This window comes from Sphaerodactylus townsendi, linkage group LG06 (genome assembly GCF_021028975.2).
Source record: "Sphaerodactylus townsendi isolate TG3544 linkage group LG06, MPM_Stown_v2.3, whole genome shotgun sequence".
Classification (NCBI taxonomy): domain Eukaryota; kingdom Metazoa; phylum Chordata; class Lepidosauria; order Squamata; family Sphaerodactylidae; genus Sphaerodactylus; species Sphaerodactylus townsendi.
Genome location: NC_059430.1, coordinates 54,190,296 through 54,204,347, shown reverse-complemented (window position 1 = coordinate 54,204,347; position 14,052 = coordinate 54,190,296). Strand labels below are relative to the sequence as shown.

The 14,052-nt window shown below is 41.2% G+C and overlaps 1 protein-coding gene across 1 annotated transcript in view; it reads right to left on the bottom strand.

Annotated features, from left to right (window-relative positions):
- Positions 1-14,052, bottom strand: part of PPP1R12A (protein phosphatase 1 regulatory subunit 12A) — a 154,818-nt gene that overhangs the window by 17,011 nt on the left and 123,755 nt on the right. The window contains 3 exon segments of the mRNA XM_048499848.1: positions 2,459-2,509; positions 6,978-7,025; positions 9,984-10,110. Of these exon segments, the coding sequence (XP_048355805.1) occupies positions 2,459-2,509; positions 6,978-7,025; positions 9,984-10,110 (226 nt within the window).

Genomic DNA, 14,052 nt, shown 5'->3' with positions numbered 1-14,052 from the left:
GAAATCACTGTACAGCCTTACATTCTCACTATGTGATTCTGGGTAATGTCAGTCCTAGTGTCATCCAGCAGTGTTCTAAGAGAATCTCACATTGAGAATCAGAGCAATAAGCAATTCCACTCTGTTCTTACAACTAGATAAGATTCTCCATGCCTCTTTTCATACCTGCTAATGCCAGCTGTTGAAGGTCACTATTATTCAGATAGAACACAGGCAACAACCTCCAGTATAATGTCCTGAAAATCCTTGTTATATGTTCTATCCTCAGGTGAAATATAGCTTGTTGTTATGATCATAAGCAAAATGATAGAAAGAGCCATAGGTACAGTTCTCACTGATTGAAAGGGTGTTTGTCCCAATTACCCATGGAGCACTGTCTGTCACAGGGGTCCCAGTTAGGGGTGGGGTGTTTTTTGTTTTGTTATTATGCTTGATCAGATCTGCTGATAAATAAGCAGGTGTCTGAACTGATATGGATGCATCCTGTAACTCTGTTTCTCCATGCAGGAGTATTTTTTTCATATTCTCATGGATGTAAAAGTGATGGCATCTTTGGGTCCAAGTTCAAATATAGTGTCTTTTCCAATTCTGGTTGTGCACTGGAACCAGGTCTGCTTTTGGATTTGATGACATTTTCTGTTAGATCTGAGGCTAGCCATACAAAGACATCACCTTATATTTTCACTGTTGCTGGAAGTGCCAACAGCTGCTTCCTTCAGAACTTATCATGGAACTAATAAAACCTAAGTTGATTTAAACTGTCTTTTCCTCTTGTTTCATAGTAGTTTGTGAAACACTACGTGCCCTCCAGAACTTGACCTGAAACCCATTACTTCCTGCTTTAGCTATACATTGGTCACATACTGAACATGTAAAAATGTCATGTCCCTCATTAAAATAAAGCAGGCCTGAAGAAGGCTGGGCTGATTGTGCCATTTTCCTGTCACATTGGGAACATTTCTTAAGCAATGCATGATTAATATTTAATGAAACCCCCATGCAGGTTGTTTTCCCCATTGTCAGACCAAAAATTCCTGAAAAAAACATTTTCTCTGACAGCAAAGAGAACAGGATGAGATGTACCACTCTGCCTCCTTGCACAGCATGAAGGCAAGGAAAGCCACTGGAGGAAGAGGATTACGTTGTGCCTGATATTCAGGACCTCCTATAACTGCTCTGTGCATGCACAGTTCCTGTGTGGGACTGCACAGAGATCACAATGATAAAGACAAAGTTTACTTTATAGAAAGAAATTAAGTGGTAGAATTGAATAAAATAAATGGATATAAGGAGGTATAGAAGATGAACAAAAGCTGGTTGTCGATGGGTTGAGCAAACGACTATGGCTAGAGATAAAAAGAAGAGCAAGAATAGGTAGAAAATATCTGAAGGTGAGCTTTCATTTTAAAAATATGTTTCAGAGCTATATCTTAGGACTTAAGGAAGGAACTCACGGGAAAAAAACTTCAAAAATGCTGTAAGCTGTGCTAAGCCTCACAAAGCGTATAAATGGCTGCAAAATATACTAAATTTTCCCCACCCTAATTGAACTGTAGATAGTTTGTCTAATTATTTCTTAATTATTACCTCTGCGTTAGTGGGAAACATATGACTTTAAATACATGTTTCTGCATGACTGAAGAAGCACAAATACAGCTAACAACTTTTGTCTGATACTGAATTAAAACTATTCAAAAATTAAGATGGATTAAAGTGATCTTTAAGGCATCTAAGGCAGTCCTATTGCAGACATTTGGTGAAGTGGTGTTTTTTTTTTGCCCTCAGCAAATATGACTGAGTTTTGTTGATCGTGTGTGTTAAATATGAATGATGTCAAATTGATAAATTGTGTGATTTAATCACTTTTAATTTTGTTCACTGATTATTTAGTTCTTTGCAATTTGATTGTTAAACCAGTTTGAATCCAAGGAGCTTAAGGCAAGATAGAAATGTTTTTAATAAATTAAACAAACTTTCACAACAAGGATAAAGCTTTTAGTACCATACCATTAAACTAAGAATGTTGAATATCTTACTTTCTCCAAATCATCAGCTTTCCTACGTAATTATTCTTTCATTCACAATATATAATACAAATGACAAGCACCATACTGACTTGACAGAATATTAGTCAAGAGCATCTAGCTGAACATTGAGTGCAAGGCAAAACCCTTCTCACAGAGCCATCTTCAAGCAGACTGGGCTCATGTAAATTAACTTGTATAGTCCCATATGGGGCCATCTTTTACAAAGACAGTATTATTTTGGCCCTCCTAAACTTCAATTACATGACTATTTTATAAATCCTTCACAATTCAGAAGTGATATTCAGCAATTTAATGCAATCTTAAACTACAGGGATCTGGGAATTTCCACACTGCAGCATGAAATATATGGACCTGGGAATTTCTACACTGTAGTCACTTCCCTTAATTTATTAAAATTAATGCACACTTACTTTGAGTTCCTCTTCCATTTCAGATATTCGCCTTTCTAGAGCTCTTCGTTCCTAAAATAAATTATTTGCATTAATTTTTTTGCATAGATACCTTGGCATTTGGGGGTATTATACTTTAAATATAGTGAATGAAGTGCAATTTCAAATCTTCAAGATTAAACAACCATAAGCACAGTGGAGACAAAAGAGTTGTAAGGCCAGTGATGTATAAAAAAATAATTCCCATTTGGAATGAAGACAATAGAACAAAACTTTAGTAAAATTCTACTAACTCAATCCATTCTTCATATAAAGCTGAACAGGCAATAGGTTTTATAAAACCATTTGGCTATTTCTCCTTCAGCTAGATGAGTCATAGCCAAACGTACAAGAAATGCAGACGAAATGTTGACTGCCTTAGGGAAAAGGAAACACAAAGCGTAAGCTTCCATAAACAGGCAAGTGTTAGTCTGCACTCAGTACTGAACCCAGAAGTAAGAATATTCCAGTGTGCATTTTTTTATCAGCCACACTGGAGAACAAGATTACAGCTTGCCTTGCCCAATGTTAAAACAAATGCAGTGGCTTTGGTAGCGATTATTTGACATTCAAATATTTTCAGAGAGTGAAAGACAAAAGCAGATTACTCCAAAGTGTACATTAACATCTGCATTCAGTGGTGTTATACAATACAGCAAGCAACATCAACTGAGGTGTGTAAAACTCTGGTTAGATCATACCGCCCCGTAGATACTGACTCTTGTCGGACACCTTTCAGATACAAACCATTTAAATTTAGTTTAATCATAGTTAAGTGATTTCATTGGCATATTCTCTCCACTCACATGGCTCAGTTGCAACAAACAAACCACGGGAAGCCATACTCACAGTCTGTGTCCCAAGCATACAAGAAAAATGTGCTTTCTGCTGACAATATTTGTTTTATGTTCCTTATCTGTCCCACCAGAATCCTTAGATGCCACACAAAAGCATAGAATGTTAGCTCAAAGTCTGAGCATTCAGAGGCAAAGGTAAGCCAAAGATTTTCCAGATTAACGTACACCACTTAGTTTTAAATTACTATTTGAGATTCTAGCTTGGCATCTAGTTTTAGAATTGATGGTTTGAAAAGAATGGCAAGTAGCATGCATAAACTGTGGTTTGTCATCACAGCTGAACCATGCCAGTTTTGGCAACTAACTTAATCTTAATTATCATTTCTGTGGTCACTCTCAAATTTATCCCATCCCCCCGCATTCCAGTAAAAATCAGATTTTTGAAAAATATGTCCACATGTAGCAGTGCTCAGTTAAGGAACAGTGAGTTAACTGACATAAGCCAGAGACTAAGATATTCACTAAAACAAGTTGTGAACCAAATTTGGGAAAACACTTATTATTGCCATTATATTAGCACACCCTTGTACTAGACATATTACAGAATTAACTGAGTTGAAGTGGATGGCCATGTGAGACAGGACTTTTTCTATGGTGGTACTGGAACACCCCTCTCCACGTGTATCCAGCTGGTACTAAATCTCTAGTGCCAACCAAAGAGGTATTATTTATTAGGTTTTGTGATGACTGGGTTTTTTTTAATGCTGCTATTTTTGGCATTTACTAAAAAAAGTAGTACTATTGCTGCTATTCTATTACATTACTGCAATTTTAACCTGAGATTATTTATGCTGGCATTTTTCTTCATGTAGCCTTGAGTACCTTTGATGGAAAGAATGAGATAGAAATAACCATAAACAATTTTTAAAATCATGATGTAACAGGGAAAACTTCATGAAACAGGCTGTACTGTGGCTTTGGAAAAGAGATGTTCCATCAATTGCACATTTGGCTGGAGGTGTGTCTTTAATAATGTCTTTAACATCCCAGGGAAAAACCATGCAGGCTATATTCCTTTGTTCAGTCAATGTGATTATGCATATCATGAACATCAGATAATTCTAAGGTCACTTACATGTGAGTTTGTTTTGGTTACAAGCCCAGTTGAAAACCTCATTTACTCCTGGAGGTAACTGGAATATCCTCAGTATATGAATTAGTCCTTAGTCATTTCCAAATACAGTAACTGCTACTGAATTTGACTTATATAAGCACCAACTTTTACAACACTGTACAGAATAGATGTGCCACAGTTCCTGCAAATATCAAAGATGTGCTGAAGATCTCTAAGCAATGTTCTAAGGAGACACTATTCTTCAGTGGAAAACAATGTATTGTTCTCTAATTGCACTCGAAGCTATTAATCTTTAGAATCTAAGACTATTTAGAATTTTGAAACATGGGAGGACATTGTACCTAGCTTAGAATAAGCAAATATTAATAATGGAGATCACCTTAATCTCGTGCAATGTGCTCTGCTTGGGATTACCCTTGAAGAGTGTTTGGCGGCAGCATCTAGTGCTAGAAGGCTAAGAGAGTGTTCGGAGGCAGCATCACTGTGGCTAGACTGCTAGTCGGGGTCAGCTATTAGAAGTATATGACCATGTTATTATGGCAAATTATACTGTCTACTGATCTGCTCTTGGACCCAGTTCAAGATCCAGGTTTTGATCTTTAAAGCCCTACATGGATTTTGGACTTGAATATCTAAAGGACTATCTTCTTCCCTAAGTTCCTGCTGGGAAATAAAACCACAGGAAGAGGCCCTCCTAACTTTTCCACCTATCAAAGAAGCTCATTTAGTAGGTACACGACAAAGGGCCTTTTCAATGGCAGCCCCATAATTTTGGAAGAACCTCCCCAGGCATGTGTGCCTGGCAGGGACGTAGGTATAAATTTTTGTGGGGGGTGGGGGGCCACGCCTCCCCAAGCCCCCCCCCCCCCGGCCTAGCGCTTATAAAAGCAGCTCACCAAGGCCGGGGCCGGAACACTCCCCCGTCCTGCCCTCCCCTGCCCCCCACCAGCTGGGCTCCCAGCCGGCAGCTGGCAGTTCCTTCTGACCTCCCCTCTGGGCAGAGGCATAGAGGGAAAATGGAGCCCGGTGCAAAATCTGAGCCCCACCCCACCCCCGGGCAGCCACTGTGATGCTGGAATCCACCCCCAAACAGCATCACTTTCAATGGTGTTTAAACTAGAGAGCCCAAATTCTCCTTTTAAATCCACCTTAAAGGGAGAATCTGGGGTCCCCAGTTAAAAAACATTGAAAGTGATGCTGTTTGGGGGTGGATTATCCCCCACCCTGAAACAGCATCACTTTCAATGTGGCGTAGTGGTTAAGAGCAGGTGCATTCTAATCTGGAGGAACCGGGTTTGATTCCCTGCTCTGCCGCTTGAGCTGTGGAGGCTTATCTGGGGAATTCAGATTAGCCTGTGCACTCCCAGCTGGGTGACCTTGAGCTAGTCGCAGCTTTTCGGAGCTCTCTCAACCCCACCCACCTCAGGGTGTTTGTTGTGAGGTAGGAAGGTCAAGGAGATTGTAAGCTCCTTTGAGTCTCCTATAGGAGAGAAAAGGAGGATATAAATTCCTGCTCTTCTTCTTCTTCTAAACTGAGGACCTCATATTCTCCCTTTAAATCTATGCCGAAGGGTGTGCATTTAAAAGGAGAATCTGGGGAAATTTGGGGGGTGCCTGCTGTCAGGGGAGCAATTGTTAAGCCAGCAGCACCAAACTTTTAGGGTATCTTTAGGATACTCTCCTAATGATACCACCCAGGTTTGATGAAGTTTGGTTCAGGGTGTAGCCCCCATCTCCTATTAGCTCCCCTTGGAAACAATGGGGGATGGGGGCACCCCCTTTGGAAGTCCATAGCTTTGGAACCCCATAGCTTTGGAACATGTACCAAACTTCACAAAACCTGGCTGCTATCAGTAAGAGACTCTCCTGATGATACCTGCCAGGTTTGGTGAAGTTTGGTTCAGGGTGTCCAAAGTTATGGACCCTCAAAGGTGTAGCCCCCATCTTCTATTAGCTCCCATTGGAAACAATGGAGGATGGGGTCATCCCCTATGGGAGTCCATAACTTTGGACCGCCTGAACCAAACCTTGCCAAACCTGGGTAATATCATCAGGTGATTCCCCCAAACAATCCCTGAAAGTTTGGTGCTGCTAGCCTAAACAATGCACCCCCTGCAGGCCAAAAACCAAAAAACACTAAAAATGTTATAAAAACCCACCCTACGGGTGGGCGGAGCTTTGGACATGAATGGGGGGGTTTGAACCCGAGAACCCCCCCTTACCTACGTCCTTGGTGCCTGGCCCCTCACTTTTGATCTTTAGAAGGCAGTTGATGACCACATTAAGGTAGGTTTACTAGCAGTCCTGAGTTGTGATTTTAAATTTGGGATTTTATGCTTTTAATGTATTTATTTAATGTGTTTTATCTATTTTGTAAGCCACCTTGAGCTCCATAAGGACAGCGGCTACTAAATGTTTTAAATAAAATAAATAACGTTTAATGTATTATATATGTCTCACATGAGGCACCCTGTTCTAGTATGATTGCTGTTGGGATGCTTTTATTTTTATATTGTTTTCCACATTAGATTGTTTTACAAGAGGGTCAAACTCACTAAAAGGAACTTACCCTTTTTTCCATTTCTAGCAGAGACCTGTCAGCAAATCTTTCTTGTCTCTGAAACAGAAAAGAAAAATTGATAACATGCAGTGTCAAGGACAGCAAGAGAAGTCACAGTGAACACACTATGAAGACACGAAACCCTTTGCTGTCTTTCTGAAATATTAGTAATATTACTATTAATGTGCTAATAAAAAGATAATACTACTGCACTATTATTATCTTTACTTGTAACATGTAAGAGTTCCAAACATGGACAAAGCAACTTTTTCTAATATTAATTTACAAATGAATCTGAATCCACTGAAGGACACTTGATTAACTTCTGCAGAATAATGAATACAACCACAATATCCCAGAATAAACTCTTTTAATAAAAGTGTAACATACAGAAGGCTATCTGGCGGATCCTCAACCACTATAAGCTAATTTTACCTAATAATATTACCAACCATGGCACATACAGAAGGCCATTGCTTTCATAGTCTGCATGTGAGCTCCCAAAGGCATCTGGTGGGCCACTGCGAGTAGCAGAGTGCTGGACTGGACGGACTCTGGTCTGATTCAGCAGGCTCTTTCTTAAGTTCTTATTGGTAGATCATCTGTTTTGAATGCAGAAGGTTCCAATTTCATTCCCTGGCAGCTTTGTGAAAGATCTGTATTCGGTCCCTGAAGAGTCAGCCAGACTAAACAAATACTGTCCTTGACAGACTGTTAGTCAGACTCATGTGTCCTCTGCTCAGATGTATTCCAGGAAACAGTGAGAGCTTCAGAGCCAAAAGCAGCACAAGGTGGACCACTCATAGACAAAAATGAGCATTTCGATAAAACTGGGAGGATTGCCCAGGTATGTACAGAAATGTGATGTTGTAAAGGATAAATACACATCCACACCACCTCAGATGGTATGAGGGGCACTGAATATACTCCAGCAGGCATAGAATACTGAAAGCAGTTGGGAGTCAAATTCAGCCTACGTAAAATTGCTTATTATCATTCTGTATTTGTATGTGTGTAGAACTGGCCAATCTCCAGATGGGACTTGGAGATCTTCCAGAATTGCAACCACTCTCCAGAATACAGAGATCAGATCTCCTGGAGAAAATGACTGCTTTCAAAGTCATGCCAGTTATACCCTGCTGAAGTCCCTTCCCTCCCTTCTCTAGGCTTCACCTCAAATCACTAGAAATTCCCTACTTGGAGTAGCAATTCTACATGTGTGAGAGGCAGTGTGGACAAGAGAAGGGGAACCACCAGCTCTCATTTGCACTGCTACCGTTGATGTACCTGTCAGCTATTCAAAGTTATTATTTAATACTGTTAGATTTCTAGAACTACTATCAATCACAGATGTTAGTCTAACTCTTAATTACTTTGCATTTTCATTTTTTAACTTTCTAACTAACTTACTATTTCTCATGAGGGTATATGAATCAGACCCTTTGTAGGAATTCTAGTCATGCCCATGTTGTAGTGAAAAAAAACATGGGAACCCCCTAATTTACTTACATTACTTATAGCTCGCCTTTCTCATTTAGACTCAAGGCAGATTACATGACTAATGTGAATATGATTTTATACTTCTAATACTTCTAATGGGAGTTTTGTGCCAAGTTTTTAACAAAGGCTCAAAATTATTCAGAACCACTAAAGACTTTATATACCACATCCTCAGGAAATGCCACTCCCATTACTGATTTTGGAGATCTTATTTTATTGAGAAATTTGAAATACAAACCTGAGTTGCCTTTTCCAACTGTAGCTTAAGATCTGTCAGCTCCATGTTGGTATCGTGTAGCTGTGCTTTCAATTTCTCATTTTCAGCTAGAATTTGTTCATAAAGCTAAGGAAAATTCAATACAGGTTTTATAATAGTGTTTTCCTTTCAACTTGGAATATGAATTATAAGAAGTCATCACAATGTTGATAGTTTTAGTTCTTTCTGGAGAAATTAATGTATTAAAATATTGATATCCTGTCTTTTCTCACTCAGAGCAGCTTACAAGTTACAACTAAAATATTACAATTAAAATCAACACAATAAAACTGCAAGGTATTCCCTCTTGTCAAAAGATGCCTGCAATTTATATCCCAATTTATAGCCTGGTCCACAAAGTGGAAGTGAAGACCTTGTTTCGCACTTATGGTCATATGGGAGGAGACAATTCTTTTAGTCCAAGGCCATGAACTTAAAGCTTGCAATATATCATCCAGGGACAAACATCTACTTGGTATGAAAAATTATGCCAGTATCACCTCAACAGAATTAGGATTAAATGTTACACTCACTGCCTTGAAGAATTTAAAGTAAAGCACAGTATAACTAAAGTAACTGGAAAGAGCAAAATCTCCCAAATTTTCATATAATATGACATCCTTTCAATTCAACAATACAGCAAGCAACAGGAGAGCAAGGAGGGCTACCCGAAGGCACAGATAGTTCAGAAAGTTAAGGGAGGGAAGGAAGACAGAAAGATATCATAGAGGGCTTGAGATAATGGAAGCTGTCAGTTGTTGATGGAAGGAACATAAGACAGGAAAGAAAATTAATAGGATACAGAAACATTTAAGATTTAAATAAGGTGTGGGAGTAGTACAGGGTAGGCTAATGTACCTATGATCTACCTGTGAATACAGGACATAGAAAGTTTGACAAAGCAGGAGTTTGCATAAGGCAATGCCATGGGGTGGAGACAAATCAAAAGTAAAATGTACAATGCACCAGCTAATGAAAAAAAAACCAGGGGACTGAACAATAGGGCACCTTGTTCCTAGTTTGAATGAAAAGGTTGCACTAGGTCTGAAAAAAAGTATATAGGGTGTGGTAACAAAGAGCCCAAGATTGGGGAGGAGGGGAGCTTTCCTCTAAGTTTCCCTATTATGTTTCAAAGGTAACTTCCATCCCTTAAGCAAAGTATGTACATTGAGTCCAACTACTTAAATAGAGCCATCCAGAATTACTATAAAGGCATAAAGTTATTTTTTTGTTAAGATGCTATTGTTAAACTCAGATACCTTTTTGAAATCCGTTGTATCTTCTTTATCTAGCTTACTGGAATATGATCTGCGGTCTTCTAAGTAACTGTATCCAGTCCGTCCAAGAACTGAATCATAACGGTCCCCTGATGATCCTGTGTCGTATCTTCAAAAAGAAGGAAAAGTTTCAGAAGTTTTACAGTGCAAACCCAACCATTTACATAAATTTGGAACATATTTATCTTCCAAGCCTCCAATTTATATTATCTTCCATTTCTCTCCAATTTGAAAATGCTTAAAAGTGAAAATGGGTGCATCCCCTGAGCAATTATTCCTACTGTAAGGTAGCTGTGGAAGAACCGTCACCTTGGGGGAATCCTTTGACGTTGGGCTTTCTAAAAGTACTACTTCTAGAACTACAAAGCCTTCCTTGATTTAGATGTGTTTAAACCAATACATGGTTACTAGCTAAAGCCCATTTTAAATTAAAATAAAATGGGCTCTAGACAACCTTTGGTCCTTACCTGTGAAAGGTTCTTCTTCTCTGAGTGTCAGAGGGCATTCTTGTGGGTGATTCCCACCATTCTGCTGGGGGCAGGAACCAAACTTTTGTTTCCTGTGGGGGTTACCCAGAATCCTTCTGTTCTGGGACCCCCAACAACTATCAATTGAAAAATACAACTTCTAACCCCTGAATTAAAACCAAATACAAGGAAACAATGAGCAATTACAGGAAAATAAGTTAACAATAACATCAAAAATTCTAGTTCAAATGAATATGTTCTGTTAGTCAGAATGTTACCTGTCTTGTAAAAGGTTGATGATGTAGGGAAGGCAAGATGACCTCCAACACTCAGTGGAGAAGGACCTTTCACAGGTTAGGGCCAATGGTCATTCTCCTTATGAGTTAGGAGAACATCTTTCTGGGACTTCCCAGAAATTATCACAGGGTGGGTCATCAACTTTCCTCTGAGCATTTTGAGAGATTCACTAAGAAACCATGTTGTTCCAGGGATAGGAGGGTCTGCTGCGAATTGTGCTGAGCTGGCTGAAAGGAAGGTGACCCAATCAGCAGGTCGTCCAAGTATGAATGGACATGAATACTTTGCCTCAGAAGAATCACTACCAAGCTGATCAGACGTTTCAAAAAAAGGAGGGCTGTGAATGTGAATGCAGAACCTGCAATGATTGGGTAGAACAGGCACGTGGACATATGCCTCTGCCAGGTCAATGGATATCAAGAACTTGTTGATCCAAAGAAAATCTGTGATAGAGTGGAGGGTTTCCATATGGAAATTTCTGAGGCAGATTCAGTGATTTAGGAATTTCAGGTTCAACATGGTATGCCAGTCCCCGATCCTTTTAGGAACTGTGAAAAAGAGAGAGTAAACTCTCAAACTACGATCTTGAATGGGAACCTCCTCTATTGCCTCTATTCCCAGCAGGTGTTGAATGGCCCTGATTTTTCTTAGCCACTTCTCTGGATTGTGGGCTAGAGGTGACACAAGAAACTGGTCCAGTAGAGTAGACATAAATTTGATAGCACAGCCTCTGCTCACCACTTCTATTGCCCAGGCATCCACCTTTGATTCTGCCTATACCTCTGCAAAGTGAGCCAGTTGTCCCCCTACCAGACCCTCCAACCAGTCATGCCTTGGAGGACTTGGTCAGCTCAGTCAGACTCGCCAGAAAATTTCTTGCTGAACTGATTCCTCTTGGTCGATTGTCTTCAGGCCCTCCAGGAGTTTTTGTGGTTGTCTTGCCGGAAATACAGACTGGAGTGTTCAGAATGACTGAAAGGACTGCCTACGATCGCTCTTCCTGAGATACTTCAGGATGGTCTAGGTCTTCTCTCCAGTTTCAATGAGGATACGATCCAGTAAGCATATGAACAACTTATCCCCTTGAAAAGGGTAAGCTGCTACGATGATCTTGGACTTGTCAGCTTGCCAAGCTCTGAGCCAATGCAGTTGTCTCGTTGAAGCACTGACTGCACTGACTACCAGAGATAAGCATGGCGTTGAGGGTTTCGTCCACTGTGACCACTTTAGGCAATCTATTGGTCCCTTCCTGTAGCCACTTGTCCGCAGAAGGAAGCAACTGGATTAGTTTGTGTGTCTACACAATGGCTGCTCACAACACCACCTACACAGTTGCTGACACTCTCAGTGCCATTGCAACCGCTTCATGAATCCTCCTGGTGCACTGATCTACTTTTCTATCCATAGCATTCTTGTCATAGCTTTTCTATCCATAGCACCCTTGTCATCCTCAAACACCAAACCTGGTACCTGTAAGGCAGTGACTGGGGCATCTCTGGGATCTTAAAATTTCAGAAGCATAAGGAGGAAAGGCATACAATTTCTTTGGACAGACCAGAGAATTGCTTGTTGGCCATAGGCCTGACCCATTCATTCTTCAGTGATGTTTCAAAGGTGTGGGGAAAGAAAAAACCTTTTCAGCAGGATTGACATTAAAAAAAAAAATTCCTCCTTGCCCACATGGGTGAATCTTAAGTCAAGCTTGGCAGTTTGATCTCTCTCTTGGGACTCAGAATAATAGAATCAGAGTTGGAAGAGACCCCAAGAACCATCAAGTCCAACTCCCTGCAATGCAAGACTTATTGAGATCTACAACAGCTAAACATTTGGAAAGCAGATATTGATAATCTTCCCCATTAAAGAACCTGGGTATAGGCTGAGGAGCCTGTGGGTCCTCCTGATCAAGCTTGTCTTCTGAGAGAAACATCCCCTCTTCCGTAGAACCCTCATTATCTGAGGAGTCCTCCAGCCCCCTGAGCAGACTGCAGCAAACCTGTTTTTTGGTTGCCATGATAAGCCAGGCAAGCTCTCCTTGCCTTATTGGAGTGACCCCAGGACAGAGACGGAACATGAGACTGAACTCGAATGGCCTTTGTCAGAATAGGGGAAGCCTTTTTTAATAGAACAGAAAACTCCTCCTGCATAGTAGATTTAATAAAATTGGCCAGGTAACAGGACCGGAGGGATTACAGTGGTGGTCAGCAGAAACAGAGGTCTCTTCTCTGACGACTGGTGGAGTCTGCCTGCAGAATCTTTGGCGTGAGAGGGCGCCTGCCACGCCGTTTTGGATTCTCCACTGGCCATCTTGTTTTCCTCTGACATTTTGACACACTTTGCTGCACTAGAAGACGGCAGCTCCTCTCACTTCACCAAGGGTGGTGCAGCCTGATGTTGGGATGTGCCCACCTGGCCATTTCCGCTCATAGCAGCTGCTGCATCGAGTATTTTGTCATCTTCGTAGAGGAAAATAGCTTCCATGTCTTCACCTTTCATAATTGCAAAGGCAAGCATCTGTTGCAAAAAAAGGCAGTTCTGGAAAGGTGGCAGAACTGCCAAACAAGGGGTGAGTCTTCTCCCACTTACAGGTAAATGAGACAGAAGGAGGAGCAGACAGAACACAGCAGAGAAGGAAAGAATCCAAGTGTCAAGTAAAGGTATGAAGGTAAGAATGTCAAGAGAAAAGTGATAGACAAAGATCCCTAGCTAGCGCAAGCAACAAGCTATTGTTCTTTCCTATGGAAGTAAAAGAACTGTAAAAGTAAAAAGTAACCCCCACAGGAAACAGGAAACAAAAGTTTGGTTCCTGCCTTCCAGGAAAATGGTGGGAATTACCCAGAAAGATGTCCTTCTAGCTCAGAGGAAGAACCAGCAGGCAACCTCTCCCCCTTCCTCCCCCCGCCCCGGAAAGTGATCCCAGATCAGCCTCCTCCCCAGCCCCAGCAGGACTTACCCAAGGTCAGTGCTCACTGTCAGGTAGGTCCTCCTGTTTGTTTGGGGCGGGGGGAATGGGGGTAGGGCAGTGTGCTGCCAAGTCAACCTGGTTGCTTTGGGGGGCAGGAGGAGGATGCAATGGGGAGGCTCAGGGTGGCCAGCGATCAGCAAACTGCCACTGCTGCGCTAGGCCTGATTGCTTTTTGGGGTGGGGAGAAGGTACAATGGGGAGGCTTGGGGTAAGTTTGGCAGGGCAGCAGGCAACACGCCACCATTGCTGCACCAGCCTGGGTTGCTTTTTGGAATGGGGGGAGAGTGCAATGGGGAAGCCAGTGGCGGGTTCGGCAGGACTGCCA